This window comes from Hemicordylus capensis, chromosome 6 (genome assembly GCF_027244095.1).
Source record: "Hemicordylus capensis ecotype Gifberg chromosome 6, rHemCap1.1.pri, whole genome shotgun sequence".
In the NCBI taxonomy this organism is placed as follows: Eukaryota; Metazoa; Chordata; class Lepidosauria; order Squamata; family Cordylidae; genus Hemicordylus; species Hemicordylus capensis.
In genome coordinates, this window is record NC_069662.1 from 48538635 (window position 1) to 48554469 (window position 15835).

The following is a 15835-nucleotide window of genomic DNA, read 5'->3' on the forward strand; positions in this document are numbered from 1 at the left end:
TGTACTTACATTTAGTTTGCGGGGGGGGGGAGAAAAAGCAGTCCCTCAGAGTCATGGAAATCTGTTCTGTGGTTCTTGGCTGACAATAAGGAAGAGTTAGATTACCACATAGGCTGGTGGCCTCTCCCCCTGCCTGCCCACCCATAAAACACTCGTTAAGCATCTCGTTTATTTACAAAGCTTTAATAGAGTACAGAGGCACATGGAAGGGCATTGCCCAGTGCATGGGAGGGATGGGTGTGGTGAGTGGGGTCAAAGAACACCGAGAGAGAGCAGCTTCATCTATACAAATGGATCGGATCTTGATTTGCAGCTTTCAGAGAGATGAATGAAATATTCAGAGGCGGTGCAAGAGAGGAAGGTTAGAACTGGGCAATGCGAGGAAGGTTAGAACTGGGCAATGAGAGAGCTTTCTTACATTGCCATCCTGAATCCAGCTCTAGTTGCTACTTACTAGGACCCTTGTGCATGTCTAAATTCACATTCCAGAAACCTAATGACAACTCATGGCCAGCTACCTGAATCCCTTGGATAAGACCATATCCACTGAGCTCACAACCCAGAGTTGCAGAATCTCTGATCTAAATGGATGAACACAAGAAGTGTAAAAACGCAAGAGCTGCCATGCGGAATCAGGCCACATACCCATTTAGCTCAGCACTGTGTACCAGATAGTGGCCAACCGGATGACCCCAATGGAGGCTCACAATCAAGGCACGATAGAGATAACCATCCTCTGACACCTGACCCCGGCATCTGGCCATCGGAGGTATCTTGCCTCTGAAGTTTCCTTCCTAACATATATGCCCAATAGCCTTCCATTTGCCCGCTTTTCCTTCATACTAAGTATAATTAACTGAACACAAACCAAACACTGCCAAATTAAAAACCAGGTTCAGAACAGAAAAGGAGATAAAAAGATAACATAGTTAAAGTGGGGGGATCCAATCTGTCTTGGTGAAAAATGGGAGTTTTCCATCAACAGGACAGCCCCCAGATCTTTACCCTCCTGTGCTAGGTGGTAGTGCGGATAGGGGGCGGGGAGGAGCGATTTTCCAGGTTCACTGCACAAGGAGGCCTTTCTTCCCAACCGGAATGACTTAGTTCCATGATGTGATCTGCAGAAGGAGGGAGAAAAATTATCCAGAAAAAGTTATCTAAATTGGAAGATACCAATTTTGTAGCTACCTAACACAAAAATCTGAAACCAGTTTCAAGCTGGTTTAACTGTTGTGCTTCCTCACAATGAACCATGGGATCACAGATTTGTGAGGGTGCTGAACTTTCCATGCTTTTTCATAGGACGAGAGTTCCCCAGCTTCCTTGTTTGACAACCAGGACAGTGAAAACAGGTATGAAATGGAGTAGTCTACATTAGCAGAGTCCTAGGCTGGGAGGGATGAGATGGTTGTCACCATATATAACCCTCAGCCCCAAGGACAGATGTTCTAGAAACATAGGAAGCTGCCATATACTGAGTCAGAACACTGGTCTATCTAGCTCAGTATTGTCTACACAGATTGGCAGCGGCTTCTCCAAGGTTGCAGGCAGGAATCTCTCTCATCTCAGTCTTGGAGATGCCAGGGAGGGAATTTGGAAGCTTCTGCTCTTCCCAAAGTGGCTCCATCCCCGAAGGGCAATATCTTACAATTAGGGATGTGCAAAGTGCTGAACCGGTCTGGTCTGGCACGGGGGGGGGTTGTAGCTTTAAGGGCAGGGGGTAGTACTTCTCCCCCCCCCCCCCCCGCCGCCGCCGCTCTTCCCCCTCCGGCGCTGTGTTTTTTGACAAAGTTTCTGGGGCGGCAGCGTTCCTCCCTGCCGCCCCTGACCCCGTCGTTAGCCTGCCAGAGCCGAAGTAAGGAACACGAATGCGCCCGTTACGGCGCGCGTGCGCACCTGCCGCCGCATGTGCGCTCCGCATACGTCACACGTCAACGTGTGACGTATGTGGAGTGCGAGGTGGCGGCGGGTGTGCACGCATGCACGCCGGAACGGGCGCATGCGTGTTCCTTACTTCGGCTCTGGCAGGCTAACGACGGGGTCAGGGGCGGCAGGGAGGAACGCTGCCGCCCCAGAAACTTTGTCAAAAAACACAGTGCCGGAGGGGGAAGAGTGGTGGTGGGGGGAAAGTACTACCCCCCCGCCCTTAAAGCTACAACCCCCCTCCGTGCCGAACCGCCGGACCGGTTCAGAGGCCTCCAGCATGGCCTCCGAACCGGTTCGGGCACATCCCTACTTACAATGCTCACACATCAAGCCTCCCATTCAAATGCATCCATGGCAGACCTTGCTTAGCTAAGGGGACAAGTCATGCTTGCTACCACAAGACCAGCTCTCCCCTCTCACAAGACCAGCTCTGTCTGCCTCCTTGACTCCACCCAGTGTTAACCCATATTTCCCAGACTCCACTGTGTCACAACTAGAGCAGGAGCAAACAAGGAACACAACTCTAAAAGGCTAGCTAAGCACAAATTGAGTCACTTCCCGAATAATAGGGGAAGAGGAGGAAAATGACACTGTATTCAACTCTGTGGCTGTGATCTTTAACCAGAGTCAGTGTAGTTTGGACATAGAATGCTGGACTTACTGGGAAGTTCTGGGTCCAGATCCTCAAGAAGCTCACCTTAGCATTCCCAGATGGCGATTTTACTTTGCTTAACCACAGAAGGGCAAGTGTGTGTTCACATATTGTCCAGCTTTAAGTCGAAGTCCCTGTGAGCTATCAGGGAGCACACCATACATGATTTGGGTTTTTTCATTGCTTATTGGAGCTTAGCCCGATTTATGTCTGGGATCTTTTAAAAAATCTACTTTTTGTGTTGGGTTTTTTTAAAGGCAAATTTGAAATATCCCTAACTCTCAGTACTTCACCTCTCTTAATCCCATGGTAAAGCTGCTGTCTGGGAAACCTCCTGGTGATTTTGGGCCAGTCACTGCCTCTCAGCCTAATCTCATGAGACTGATAAGAACATACAGTACATCAGCCAAAGCAACAGGAAATCGTCACAGAGACCAGAGCTTGAGGGTGGTGCAATGGTACCATCTATTCTTTGCACCCTAGGGTAACCAGGGCTCTTGCAATTTTAATAGTGGTGTAGAAGAGGACTCTTGTACCTGCGGCCAGTGTGATTAGCTTGCAGTGACATAGCCACCATTGTGTGAGGATGTGCAATGCACCGAGCTCGCAAATGTCTGAGAGGTGGTGTGCTTGCTGCTTCCTCGACCCCCCCCCGGATGCTCACCCCCACCTTCACGGCCCCCTGCTGCCACCTTGCCACTGCCAGGCTGCATTCACCCCAACTCTGTTCTGGTGTGACCTTGATCCCAGCAAGAACAGGCAGCCCCTTTAAGCAGGCCTGTTCTCATTGGCAGTTCAGACACACATGTCCTGGTGGATGGGCAGGTGGCAGATGAAGGGGGCAAGCAGCATTGTGGGTGGGGGGTGAACGAGGGGCCGCACTTTGGATTTTGCCACTGAGCTGCCTCCATCCTTGCTACACCCCTAAGTTCAAATGCCATAAAGCTGGACTTTGTTCCTGTGCTCCCCAAAGGTCCTATCTTTGCTACAGATTAATTAGATGGCCTTGGACAAAACACTCTTCCTCTCAGCCTCAGTACTGCCATCAGTCAAATGGGAATAATAGGGATCCACCCCATAAAGTTGTTTTGAGGCAAACTCATAATAAATGTGGTAAAGCCCTTTGCAAAATGCGAGCTTCAACATTAACTATTAATAGCCAAGGACTTGACCTGGTCCTGTGTTGCTTAGCAACCACTGCTTCCAGAGACATCCAGTATACCTGCCAACATGTCTATTTTCCCATTCTGGTGAACGGGAAAATAGGGATGCATGCAGGTATGCATCTGGCCACATTACCTGTTAGTGGTGGGTCTCCCTGTTCCAGTTCTACCTCTGTCTCCTGGTTCTGCTGGTCCTTGGCTTCCCCTCCTTCAGCTCCTTCTGGTTTCTCTGATTCAGTGGGGAGGCTGGGGTCATCTCTGACCTCCTCTACTGATCCAGCAAAGGATACTTTCTGCCCACCTAATGGAACCAAACTTCACAGTGAGACAAGAAAGAAAAACGCATCTCGGCTCCACAAGCATCCTTTAGAGAGGTCAAGGCTATAGGCAGCAGAGATAAATAAGGTCATTTCTACCTTACTACGAACCAATCCTAGGATTTAAAAAACCCATTTGGCTTAACAGAAAACTTCAGGTACTGACAGATTCATTCATAAACCAAAAAAGCATGGCATTTCTGTAACCATGTATGCAGAAAGCACATTAAAAGCAGGTGCCTCATTGTATAATTTTCAAGCTTCTTGGTGCATGAGTGAATTTATAAGTGCCCTAACTCTTTTCTTAAACTGCTAGAATTTCCATATTTTTCGGGGTTTTTTAAAGCAAAGTTAAACTTCATTGAGCTTGGCCATAGGTAGAGCCTCTACCGCTTTCATCACTTTAAAATGATGAAAGCATGTCATATATGATAAATAGACGTTATTACAGTCATTGACCAGTACAGATATACAATAACAACAGTAATATCATACAATTTGTAGTAGTAATAGATAACAAAGAACATTACTGTTTCAGCTGCAATGATGGTGTTCCTTATTTATTTATTTATTTATTTGATTCGGTTTCTATACCGCCCTTCCAAAAATGGTCAGAAAAATAAATGATGGATCCCTGTCCCCAAAATGCTTACTATCTATCTATCTATCTATCTATCTATCTATAAAAATAAAAAGATAGACACCAGCAACAGTCACTGGCGGTGGATAGGGCCAGTTACTCTCCCCCTACTAAATAAAGAGAATCACCATGTTAAAACTAGTCAGGAGAATTAGTCCAAACTTGCTTTTGAATGTAGATAGCAGCTGAACAAAACTTGTCTACGTTATATGAAATATTGAATTGGCAGTGTGAAAATAAAAATAAAATATATGCTTTATCTCTTCTACTTGGTAAGTCCTTTATTAAAGCGGCAATTAAAGCAATCCACAAATCTCTATAATAATTACAGTATAATAGAATATAGTCAACACTCTCTACATCCTTAATACCACATAAGCAGCAACGCGTGGAGTACGGAATATTCCAGTATCTTCCATCTACCAAGGCTAAAGGCAGGGCATCATATCACATATGTTATATGTGGAGGGAGGGTCTACACCTGAGTGGCTAACAATGACCCTGAAATGTAGTCCACTGTTATCACAGACTGCAAATCAAGTTAACATGGCAGAGCTATATGGAGCAGACCACGAGAGGAAATGAGTTAAGTCAGGGATTGCAAATTGAGTGACCTCACAACAACAACTCTTTCTCTCATACTGCAGATGATAGCAATCACCTAACAATATGTATTGGTGGCAGCAGTGAGACTTGTGGTGATCCCCAGTGCAAGAATAGAGTATTATAAGCATGCCCCCTTCTTTGTTTGTGAATTGTTGGTGGGGATACTATTCCATTAACTGATGTGTTGTTGTTTATAAAACAACAACTGCATCAGCTGTCAGTAGAGGGAATAACCACAAAGTGCATTTCAGTCCACCTTATTGCAAGTTAACTTCAATGCTTTTGGAGAGGGGGTAACCCAGGGAATTTGCTGGGTGATGGGTTATTTATTTACACATTTTTATTAAAAATAATATTATTAATGGTTCTGGGAGGGCAACTTCACTTGCTTCACAGCCATTGTAGTGCAGTGGAGAACGGAGGGGAACCCGGCTTGGTTCTCTCTACATCCACTGCCACCCCATATTTGTATGAAATGTACCACAATGTCATATGAATGATGCAGGTTCATCTGCAGTGTGCAAGGAGATGGGGATTAATGTGTGGCATAGATATAGATTCGTGTTGCCAAAATTCTGCACCATGCTAATTCAAAATCCACCACCCAAAAGCTGAATTCTGTGACCTGTCGAAGTTATATAAACTGAGCATGTCTGCACATATTTACTTAGATTGTGCAGTTTATTCTGCTTCTGCTAGTTATGTGGAAGGCCAGAGAGCTATACTGATCAGTACAATAGCAGAATACTCACAGAATCATCCTCACAGCCCTGCTTTCCATTTTGTTTCTATGGCGACAATGGCTGGAAACAGGCAACAATTATTTTACAGAGTTGAAGGTGATATGAGAGATGGATCACTGCTCATGGTGTACACACACTCATCCCACCATTTTCTCTGCTGACAACTTTTGCAAGTTTCTGGTAGCGCTTCAGAAACCTGCAGAACCTCTTTGAACAGAGATGACAGCGGGGCAAACAATAGAATGTGCACTCCACAGGCAACGATGCTGCTGTAATGCGGACATTTGGGGCAGCATACAAATTGGATAAATAAATAAAAATTTTAAAAAAAATCACCTTCAACCAGATTTTATTAATGTAAATCATTTTTTAAAATGTAAATGAAACACTAAATTTCAAATTCTCATGGGGAAAAAACATGGTTAAAATTAAATCTCATCACAAATGTACTACATCAACACTCAACAGTCCCCTAAAAATGAATTAATGACTCTCTCACACACACATTGAGTTACCTAGCACTCAAACATGGGCAATCATTTTCGCTTCATCTCATGAAAATGGCTTTAGTTATAAAATGGCCCAATCTAGCCCCAGCACAGCATGCTTCCAGTGGCTGTTACTGGTATCTGCCTTATGTTTCTTTTTAGACTGTGAGCTCTTTGGGGACAGGGGACCATCTTTATTATCTTATTTATGTATTATTTATTTTTCTATGTAAACCACTTTGAGAACTTTGGTTGAAGAGTGGTATATGAATATTTGTCGTAGTAGTAATTTAGTTTGCCCAGTAGTGCCCAGCAACTACCAGCTCTTACTTTTGGAAATTTTGGGCAACCTGTCACTTAGGTGGGGTGAGCAGGGCAATCACCCCCAGCCCTATGCTCCCCCAGGCCCCGCAGCCAGGCCCAACCACCCCCACAGTCCCCATCAGCCACCATTCCTGTCTTGACCCACCCTCCCCACTCAGTATCCAATGCATATTGAAAAAAGTTCCATCGCCTCCCTCCTTTTTTGAGCGCAGAGTGAGGCAACCAAATTTCCATGCGCCCTGCGAGCTGAATAGTAAATGAGAGGCGCACGGATACCAGCATTGGTGGTGTTTCATCAGCGGCTTACTCCTGTGGATTTCAGCAGTGTTTGTGGTTTGCGTGACTGCAGCCACGTAGGTTTAGCCACAGATTGGTTTAGTTTGAAGAGCCTGGCCTTTAAAACAATTTGTCATAATTCTCCTGGGTGTGCCTTAGAATGTGCGTCCCAGCGCCCAGCTGATTGGCTGAGGTGCACCCAGGAGGATTGGTTGCCGCGGCGGCAGCAGCCCCAGTCGCGGAGGCAAGTCCCATGAGGGGAGAAATAAAGTGGGGGGGAGGGCGGGCAGAAGTGGCCATGGGGAGGAGAGGCGGATGGGCCCGGAAGCAGAGACTGGGGCTGAAGGTGGGGAAGAAGAGGTAAACGCCGGCCCCAAAGAGTGCACAGATGCTCTGTGCAGGGTCAGCTAGTCTGTCTTAAAGCAAGGGTATGTGGAATGACATTGGACTAGACTGCGTGTGCGCAGCCCGGGCAGGGAGTGAGCAGGGAGGAACCGGTTCAGTAGTATCTGCTCTGGGATTGTTTGGGAGGGTGGCGGTGGTGGAGAGCTCATTTGAACTGATTGCAGTGGGAGAGGTCCCGCCACTTCCAGGAAGGGAAAGGGTTTTTTTTAGATTGCACAAGGGCTGCCCTCCTCTCCTCTGCCCCCTCTTCCATGCTTCATCTGATCAGTTCTCCCATACTGGAGGAGGGAGGTGAACTTCCCAGTGCCTTGTACTTGGAAGTTTGGTCAACTCTCTTTTCACTGGAATGAGGAGGGAGGTAATCAAACTCATTAGTGCTGGGCTGCAGGATACTCAGGGAGAGTGCTGCTCGCCCCCAGCCCCACACCCTCCTAGAGATGGCCCTGTTTTGGGACTTTTGGTTTGTTTCTAAGCAGACTGAATTCACACATGGAAAGACAAAGGCTGGGTAGTAGGGTGGTGGTTTTGTAGTGGGACTAGGCCAAGGTGGAAGAGTTAAGACAGAGACATAATATAGGAAAGGAGGTAGAGTAGAAAAACAGTGGAGAGAAAAAGGGAAGGCATTATTCGTACACAGCTTTCTATATTGCCTCATACTTTGCCATAGAAAAACTGTCATAGCCTCTGAGTATAAGAGACTCCCTAACTGGGAATATTTGGGAGAAATGTCTTCCCTGGGTCAAAAGGCAAATGTGTCCAGTGTAAGAAGCCAAACAAGGAGATGCAGGGCAGCCTGATGCAGAGAATGATTAAAGGCATCCTATAATGGACCAGGCTCAAACAATCATACTTTGGACACATTATATGAAGACCCAGCTCCCTTGAAAAGTCTATAATGTTGGGGAAAATTGAAGGAAAGAGAAGAAGAGGATGAGCAGCAGCAAGGTGGGTGGACTCGATTACGACAACAATGAATGCACCACTGAGAGACCGTAAAGGCCAAACTGAAGACAGATCATCCTGGAAAGAATCTACCTATGTGGTTGCTAAGAGTCGACACCGACTTGATGGCACTTAATCAATAAATTATGGATCCCATACTATTAAAAAATCAGGTATTATATACTATTCCCTAAATTAGTTTTAAAAAATCAAGTTATCAAAAAAAAATTTTTTACACAGGGCATACCATCCTAAATGTTGTACATGCTCTATTGAAATATAAATTAACATATTTTAGTGCTCAGATTTGCAAAGAAATATGTCAGGAAGTATCAGTGGAAAATTTGATTTAAATCAATGATTTAAGCAGAAGTTTTCTCTTGGTGATTTAAATTATGGTTTAAATCAGTTGGTTAAATTAACCCACCCTGCCTTCAATTTAAAAACTATTGTTTGCTTTCACCAGTATTTATACTAATCATCCCTTACCCAAGATACATTTCCTCTTAAAAAACCCTACATGATGGCATCCAGATTTAATTTACCTTTCCGTTTCTGCGATTTGGAGACAGCTGGATAGACCGGATGATCAGATTCTTTGGGCTTGTTTTCCAAGACTTCTCAGGGAGCCATGATGGAGAAGGGGCGGGAAGAGAAGAAGAAAAAAATCAAGGTTCATTTTTCCACAAAATGTCTCAGTGTATGTGAGCATAAGAGAGGAAACAGGATAAAGAAGCAAAGATTCCAAGATTGTTTTGCATATTGTGGTGCCTTTTGTCTGTATGCTTTCTTTAGTTGGGAGGAGAGATGATCTTGTGGTAAGTAAAGTGTGCCGTCGAGTCGATGTCGACTCCTGGCGACCACAGAGCCCTGTGGTTGTCTTTGGGAGAATACAGGAGGGGTTTACCATTGTCGCCTTCTGCGCAGTATGAGATGATGCCCTTCAGCATCTTCCTATATCGCTGCTGCCCGATATAGGCATTTCCCATAGTCTGGGAAACATACCAGCGGGGATTTGAACCGGCAGCCTCTGGCCTGCTAGTCAAGTCATTTCCCTGCATGAATTGTCCCCTTTGGTAAGTAGGGTCCACCCTGCTTGCATTTGAATGGAAAACAACATGTGAGCACTCTAATATATTCCCCTTAGGGGATGGGGCAACTCTGGGAAGAGAACCTGTATGTTTGCATGCAGAAAGCTCCATGTTCTCTCTCTGGCATCTCCAAGATATGGCCAAGAGAGATTCCTGCGTGCAGCCTTGGAGAAACCGCTGCCAGTCTGTGTAGACAATACTGAGCTAGATGGACCAATGGTCTGACTCAGTATATGGCAGCTTCCTATGTTCCTAGTTAGTCTGCAAATGACTAGAAGTGTACACAACTGTGGATTAAGCACAAGGAAGGATGCTTACTGTATTTTGGATCCTATCTGGAGATATTCAGCCATATGGTCACCAGTGCTCTCTGATTTTTTTCATCTGTGTGCAGAATGAGTTTTGTTTTGTTGGTATCAAGGCAGTGTGTGCGCATGTGCATTCAGAGTGGGGCCTTCCTGATTCAACCTGAGCAGCCTCTAAATTGAACTGAGCAGACATCAAAAATTGTGTGAGCACAAGCACATGCACACACCTTAGACAGCCTGCTCAACTATGGCCCCCCAGCTGCTTTTGGACAACTCCCATAATACTCAGCAACAGTGGCCGATAGCCAGGGATTATGGGAGTTGTAGGCCAACATCCTCAGGAGGGCCAAAGTTGAGCAGGCTTGCCTTAGAGAGAATACTGATGGCCACTCCTTGCTGCTTAACCATGTAACCAGACCTCTCTCAAGTGCTGTTTAAGGCCACCTGAGGCAAAGAGGGCAGGGCTCCTGTACCTTCTATAGCTATGCACAAGCAAGAGTTTTGGCAGGTGCAGTTTGTCATGCAGAGCTAGTAAGAACAGCAGCACCTGCTGAAATCCCCCCCTTCTGTGCAAAGAAAGGTACCAGAGCACTGTCCTTTGGCTCTGGTCAGGTCTAGTGCTGATTGCTTTAATTGTCTAACACTACTCAGTAACATAGATCTGGCATGAGAAGAAGCTGATTTCTTACCAGTGCATTGCCTGAGCAATGCTGACTTGGCAGCTGAGCCCAGTGGTTTCTGCCCCTTGGAGACTGTAATATGCAAAGAAGAAATATGAGCCAGGAAGAGTGTAGAGCAGGGAAGAAAAGGCCAAGACAGTCATTCTTAAATCTGATACTCCCCAGTGCTGCTGGTGATTAAAAAAGTGTTAAATAGTTGCAGTACAACAACATTTTTAAAAAGGCAAGTGCCTAGTCCTCATGACTGCACAGATTGCATGCCATCACAAACTATGATTCTATGAATCCTAACAATATTCAAATGCCAAATTAACATCGTCTTTTATTCCACCCCGCTGATCAGAAGAAGTTCAATGCAGCTACATTTCATTTATTTATTTAAAATATTTATACCCCCAGTCTCCTGTGGTTGGGCAAGGTGATTGAAAGGGTGGTGGCCGATCAGTTCCAGGGTTTTTTGGAGGAAACTGATTATCTAGACCCATTTCAAACTGGCTTTAGAGCTGGCTATGGGGCTGAGACAGCCTTGACTGGCCTGATAAATGACCTTTACCGGGGAATCGACGGAGGGAATGTGATGGCTGGTTCTTTTGGATCTCTCAGCAGCATTTGACATCATCGACCATGGTATCCTTCTGGATCGCCTGGGGGAGTTGGGGATAGTGGGCACTGCTTTGCAGTGGTTCTGCTCCTATCTCTCAAGTAGATTCCAGATGGTGGAGTTTGGTGACAGTTGCTCCTCAAAACAGGATCTGTTATATGGAGTCCCTCTGGGCTCCATTCTGCTTTTTAATATCTACATGAAACTACTGGGTGAGGTCATCAGGAGATTTGTTACAAGGTGTTATCAGTATGCTAATAACACCTAAAATTTCTCCTTGTCGTCGTCGTCATCATCATCATCATCATCATCATCATCATCATCATCATCAGGAAATGGTATTCATTCCCTAAATGCCTGCATACAGGCAGTAATGGGCTGGATGAGGGATAACAAATTGAAACTGAAGCAAGACGGAGGTGCTCACTGTTCAGAATTTGAGGGATGAATTAGACCTTCCTGTGCTGGACGGGGTTACATTCCCCCGGAAGAAACAGGTATGCAGCTTGGGTGTGCTCTTGGATCCAGGCCTCACCCTGGTATCTCAAGTGGAGGCTATGGCCAGGAGTGCTTTCCATCAGCTTCGGCTGATTCAACAGCTGCATCCATTCCTTGAAGAAAACAACCTCAAAACAGTGGTGCATCAGCTGGTAGCCTCCAGGCTTCACTGTTGCAATGTGCTCTATGTGGGGCTGCCTTTGTATGTAGTTCGGAAACTTCAGTTAGTTCAAAATGTGGCAGCCAGATTGGTCTCTGGAGTAACCTGGAGAGACCACATTATGCCTGTTTTAAAACAGTTGCACTGGCTGCCTATATGTTTCCGGGCAAAATACAGAGTGCTGGTTGTTGCGCTTAAAGCCTTGAACAGCTTAGGTCCAGGTTACCTAAGAGAGCACCTTCTTCTACATGATCCCCACTGCACGTTAAGGTCATCTGAGGAGGTCTGTCTCCAGTTACCACTGGTACGTCTGGTGGTGACTTAAGAGGCAGGCCTTCTCTGTAGCTGCTCCTGGACTATGGAATGCGCTCCTGGCAGACAGCCGTAGTGTGAGTTCATTGTTGGCCTTCAAGAGAGCCCTTAAAACCTATCTGTTTTGCCTGGCCTTCCAGGGTTTTTAAACTGCTTTAAATGTTTCACTTGTTAATGGTTTTAAACTGTTTTTAAGATTAATTTGTCTTGATTGTTTTTAAAATGACCGATTTGCGGGTTTTGTTTTTGTTGTGCACTGCCCTGAGCCAATTGGATGGGGCGGTATATAAAAGTAATAAATAAAATAAAATAAGTACAGTGTTGCCCGGAGTGGCTAGCAAAGTCATCTGAAATCCACCAAGTCTGCCCTAGAGCACCAAACACCTAGTAACCACCTCAAGTTTTGTACCTTTGCTCCATTACAGCAAGGATAAGTAAATAATGCGGACAGAGGGACTGGAGGCGGGAGAGAGAAGAATGCCTTGCATAGATGCCACCTTTCCCATCTCACACTCCTTCCTGCTAAGGAAGAAAGCTGGTTTCCTAGGAGACTGCCGGCTCCCTGTAGCGGGGTAAGGAGCACAAGTAAGTGTGTGTATGTGTGTGTGTGTGTACATTTACAGGTTCCTCCCTGACAGCAGAGGTGCTAAATGAAGGGAAATATATTCAGTACACGCAGTGCACCCCCAGCGAGTGGGATCCGTGGCTAACAGCAGGAAGAAGCCCTTTAAATAGAAGTGCGTCACCACAGTAACAGCCCACCTGCTTGAGAACCACTTGACCTCAGGAACCAGCCCCCTGCCCCCTACACACGTACCCTTTGAGATATCACCCCAGGCTAGAGCAAATTGCATTTGGTTGTCCTTGGGAGAAGCAGGGGGAAGGAATTCTTGCCTTCAATTAAGGGCTGGAAGGGGAGGAAATACGAAACAGCATCCCTCCTTTGATTCGCCATGTCGAAGGATAAGAAATGTTCAAAACCGTTGTTCAGAATTCTCTAAAATTACTGGGACCGCTATCAAACACATTCAAAACATTTTTTAAAAAAAATGTGTCTTCATTGTGGATTGGGTTTCCTGGTTATTGCTTTCCTGGATCAAACCACAGGTCCATCAGGCCTAGCATTTTGTCTTTGACAGACATACTCTTCTGAGAACTCAAAAACAGGGCATAAAGGTGAAGGTTATTCTTTTCACCCAGCAACCAGCAATCAGAGGTATACTCTCAGTAGTCATGGAGACTTCATTTGGCTTGTCCTGTCTATTGATACTAGACCTGTTTTCCATGCATTTGCTTTTAGAGCGATGGCCACTCTAAGGTGGTGACCATCACCACAGAACGGGGCAGTGCATTCCATGTTTTTCTGTTTTGTGAAAAAGCACTTCCTGTTGTCTGTCCTGAATCTACTAACTTAAGAAATAGACCAGGGAGGAGGCAGAATGCCTACAGTCCTGTCCAGCTAAATCCAAGGTTGGTGGTGAAGAAAGCTCCAAATACATTTTATAGGATTTGGCCCCAATCCAGTTAAAATGATACATGGTTAAGTCTTATTGAAAGCAATGGGACCTAAGTAAGCCATGACTAACTGGGGTCAGCACCACGTGTTGGGGGCCTCTCAGCAAACTTCCTACCACGGGTCCCCTCCTAACTGAGGGGGCCGTGAGAGAGTTGCTCTGTCACCATAACATTAAGGCTATAGGCACAGAGGAGGTCTCAGGGATCAGCAGTGGGGCCTTAGGAGCATGGGAAGTTGCCTTATACCAGGTCAGACCACTGGTTCCCCTAGCTCAGTATTGTCTACACTCTGGCAGTGATTTCTCCATGGTTTCAGGCAGGAGTATTTCCCAGACCTACTTGGAGATGCCAGGGATTGAACTTGGGGCCTTCTGCATACAAAGCAGATGCTCTGCCACTGAGCTATGGCCCTACCCTTCACCTTTTGGGGATCCTGGGCCCTTGGCAGCTGCCCAATGATGCTGACCCCTGATGCTGGCCCTGTGACTTATTCTCTTGGTTTCAATGGAACTTTGTGATGACTAATTGTAAGCAGGTGAGGGCATGTGTATATTCTGCAGTTCTATGCTCACCTTCACACATTTAATTTTGCATGCAGAATGAAGGTTTTAAAGAAGTGGGGAAAGCTTGGTGAAGACTGGGCTGGAAGAAAATCAGAAATAGGGGAGGTGATGTCATTGGGATAAATCCAAGCTTGCAACCATAAGGACTACTAGACACTTAAAAAAAAAAAAACAGATGAGTTTGGGTTACAAATGGCCACTAGGGGGTGAGAGAGGTATCTGGAGAGATGGAGCAGAGCAAATGTGAGCTTTCAATAGACTACGTGTTGACACTTTAACTTTTGAGTATTCCCCCACCCCCGCATTGCAGCTATGAAGATGAGAAATGAAAGCTGAGATGTTCAGCCCATCTCTGCCTATGTTTAAGCAGCATTTCTAACAGTGCAAGTTGCAACTGAAAACAGAATCATTCCCTCTTGCCATTAAGCGCACAAACAGATAGTAGGGATTACTTTTATTTTAGTCTTGGAAATTGCATGATTGTTACCTCGACCTCCACACCCTGCCTCTTGGTATTGCACTTGTGGGCTGGAAGCAACTGTCTAGCCATTTTTAGAAACAGAATGTTAGTCTAGAAAGGGCTTTAGTTTGATCCAGCCGAGCTCTTATTTTTGTTCTTTTAATGCATAATTTATGCATCTTTCTTTGTGTTATGGTTTGGGATGAATAATCAAACCTTCTTTTCCCACAGCATGCCACCTCAAGGCAGCAAAAAGTTGATGCATCTCCCACAATAAACTCTTGCATATGTTCTGATTGTGGCTGTTATGGTACAAGCAACCCAATGCACGGTGGATCATATATTTAAATTTGTAAATGTCTTTGCATACAGTCAAGGAAGCATGGAAGGACAATCCACTTGTAACAAGTTGTCAAAGAAAAGATAAGCACTTTGGGATAATATACTTGGGGTTATATGGACAATAATCAGTTAAAAAACCAATATGAATGCTCAAACACAAAGTACATTTGGATATAAGCTATAGAAGACATCTAGACTGCAGATGGGGCCAAATAAACTGACATTTAATCCAAATTAAATGATGGAAGTGCTCTGGGTTGGTAAAACTGATCATCTAAGTAGTGAGGTAAATCTGGTCTTGGATGGGGACACACTCCCTTTGAAAAACAAAATTTGCAGCTTTCTGGACCTGACACTGTCCTTGGAGGCACAGGTGCCAGTGGTGTGCAGAGGTGCTTTTTACCAGCTACCGCTAGTACGCCCGTTGTGACCCTACTTGGAGAAGTCAGACCTAACCTCAGTCACTCATGCTTTGGTAACATCCAGATTGGACTATTGTGATACACTCTACATGGGGCTGCCCTTGAAGACGGTCTGGGAGCTTCAGATGGTCCAGAATGCTGTGCAAGGATGCTCATGGGTGCAAGTCGCTTCATGAGTGTTACACCTATTCTGTGGAAGCTTCATTGGTTACTGGTCCACTTCTGGGCTAGATTCAAGGTGCTAGCCTTGACCTTTAAAGCTCTACATGGCTTGGGGCCGGGTTAGCAGTTGGACCTCATTCACCCATATGAACCTGCCAGGGCCCTCCTCTCAGCATCTCAGGCCCTGCTCATGGCCCCACCACTAAGAGATATGGATGGCAGGGACTAGAGACAGGGCC

General features: G+C 45.6%; 1 protein-coding gene across 3 annotated transcripts in view; it reads right to left on the reverse strand.

Moving 5' to 3' along the window:
• Positions 1–167: 167 nt before the first annotated feature.
• PPP1R1B (protein phosphatase 1 regulatory inhibitor subunit 1B) overlaps positions 168–15835 on the reverse strand; it is an 84060-nt gene continuing 68392 nt past the window's right edge. For 2 of the 3 annotated variants that reach the window (XM_053263297.1, XM_053263298.1), the window contains exons 6-9: positions 10571–10633; positions 9028–9099; positions 3878–4042; positions 168–1118 (exon numbers count right to left, since the gene is read on the reverse strand). In XM_053263297.1, coding sequence (XP_053119272.1) covers positions 1015–1118; positions 3878–4042; positions 9028–9099; positions 10571–10633 — 404 coding nt within the window. In that variant the 3' untranslated portion in view covers positions 168–1014. The remainder of the gene's footprint in view (positions 1119–3877; positions 4043–9027; positions 9100–10570; positions 10634–15835) is intronic. The other variant, XM_053263299.1, reaches the window with a different exon arrangement.